The sequence below is a fragment of the Seriola lalandi genome, unplaced genomic scaffold, assembly GCF_002814215.2.
Source record: "Seriola lalandi dorsalis isolate HSWRI2012SDOR001 ecotype SW California unplaced genomic scaffold, Sedor1 jcf7180002003438, whole genome shotgun sequence".
NCBI lineage: Eukaryota > Metazoa > Chordata > Actinopteri > Carangiformes > Carangidae > Seriola > Seriola lalandi.
The window spans coordinates 1-1,783 of record NW_019474094.1 but is presented as its reverse complement, the minus strand read 5'-3'; the positions used below and the strand labels follow the sequence as shown (position 1 = coordinate 1,783).

Here is a 1,783-nt window from a genome sequence, read left to right as displayed (position 1 = left end):
GAGGCTGGCGAAGGCCTTCCTGAACTCGGCGTTGAAGGCGTAAATAATGGGGTTTAGGGAGGAGTTGGTCCAGCCGAACCACACGAAGACGTCGAACGTCGTCTCGCTGACGCACGGTAGACCCGCGTCCCGGTCTGTGGCGGGCCTGTCGCAGAACGGGACCATGCAGTTTAGGATGAAGAAAGGTAACCAGCAACACACAAAGACACCCATTATCACCGACAGAGTTTTGAACACTTTGGTTTCCCGTTTGATCGACGTTTTCAAGGTGTTGTGGTGTTGGCACTCTATTCTGTTGGTCCTGCAGCTTTGCGCGTGCTCTGCCGCTCTCTCCAGGGAGGCGATTCTTCTAATTTGTATTTGTGCAATCCGGTATATGCGGGTGTAAGTCACAATCATAATTGCCACGGGTATATAGAAACTTATCAAAGAGGAGGATATAGCATACTCTCTGCTCAGGCTGGAGTCGCAGTTTTCCTCCATCTGTCGACTTGCGGAAGAGTTGTGCGCCCCAGCAATGTCATCTCCGCTGGCTTTGTGCCAGTTTAGCTGGACCGGTATGAATGAAATGAGCACAGACAACGTCCAAGTGATGCTTATCATAACAAAGGCAACTCGCTGGGTCATTTTCCTCTCGTAGCGGAAGGGGCTCGAGATGGCCCAATATCTATCCACGCTGATGATGCAGAGGTTGAGAATGGATGCAGTGGAGCACATAATGTCAAAAGCGACCCAGACGTTACAGAAAGTGCCAAACGGCCAATACCCCGCCACCTCTGCTACAGCTTTCCATGGCATCACCAAGATGGCCACGAATAAATCCGATAAAGCTAGGGAGACGATGAAAATGTTGGTGACTTTGGTCCGCAGGTGCCGAAAGCGCAGCACCGCGGAGCAAACTAGGATGTTCCCCAGGAGGGTCCATAGGATGAGCAGGGACAGCAGACAGCCCGTCACTGTGCGCACCACCATATCCTTCCTCCCGCCGCTTGTTGCCTCTGTTTCGGTGCTGTTCCACATGATCTCTCCAAGGGGTGCCGGCACAGAGTCAATCCCCTGCACCGATGAGAGATACTTGGCTGGGTTCTCCATGTGGCTGTTCAAGTAAAACTGCAGTCCATTGCTCCGTGCGCGGGGACGGGCGCAGTTATCAGCCACTCACTGCATAGTCCCCATTGACCCGCTCGGTACCCAGCCTGATGTGAAGTGCAAAACAGACGGGAGGAGAGAAGCGAGCGCTTTAAAACAGAGCCGAGCGATGTACCAGGTGCGCTGAGGGGCTGAAACGCAGCAGGCAGTGGCGAGCGCATGTTGCAGCCTGGCCGGTCCGGTAGTCTGACCTGGCAACGTCTGTGAATCTCTCAGTCCAAGATATCCTGAGCGCGGTGTGGGTGAGGAGGGAGTCCCTACAGCATAACACGCACTAACCTACCCAGGGCTGGGCGCATACTCCCTCACGCTTCCTTTGTGCGTTGTGTTACGCACAACAGTGCACTGTTGGAGGATAGGGGTGTGAGGAAGCCCTGAACATTTTTGAAGATTTTTTTGTTGGTGGAAACTCCAAATAGCGTAATTAAAAACTCCAATTCAGAGCTTTCTTCCAATTGTGGATTGTCTATCCTCTGGTGCGCATCACACAATACTGCAGTGACAATATGATGTGCAGGATTAAATTGTATGTGGACTATATGAAAAACATTTATCAACAGCCACCTCCTGTATTTAAAATATAATTAATGTATTGTATTCAGGTTGCAGACACAACCAGCCAGTTCACATATAG

At 51.4% G+C, this 1,783-nt stretch overlaps 1 protein-coding gene across 1 annotated transcript; it reads right to left on the bottom strand.

Moving 5' to 3' along the window:
- Nucleotides 1-3: 3 nt before the first annotated feature.
- On the bottom strand, nt 4-1,403 carry LOC111667325 (D(1B) dopamine receptor-like; the record flags this gene model as incomplete). Its single annotated transcript, XM_023422999.1, has 1 exon — nt 4-1,403. A coding segment is annotated over exon 1 (1,089 nt), but the record flags the coding sequence as incomplete, so codon positions are not given.
- Nucleotides 1,404-1,783: the final 380 nt, after the last annotated feature.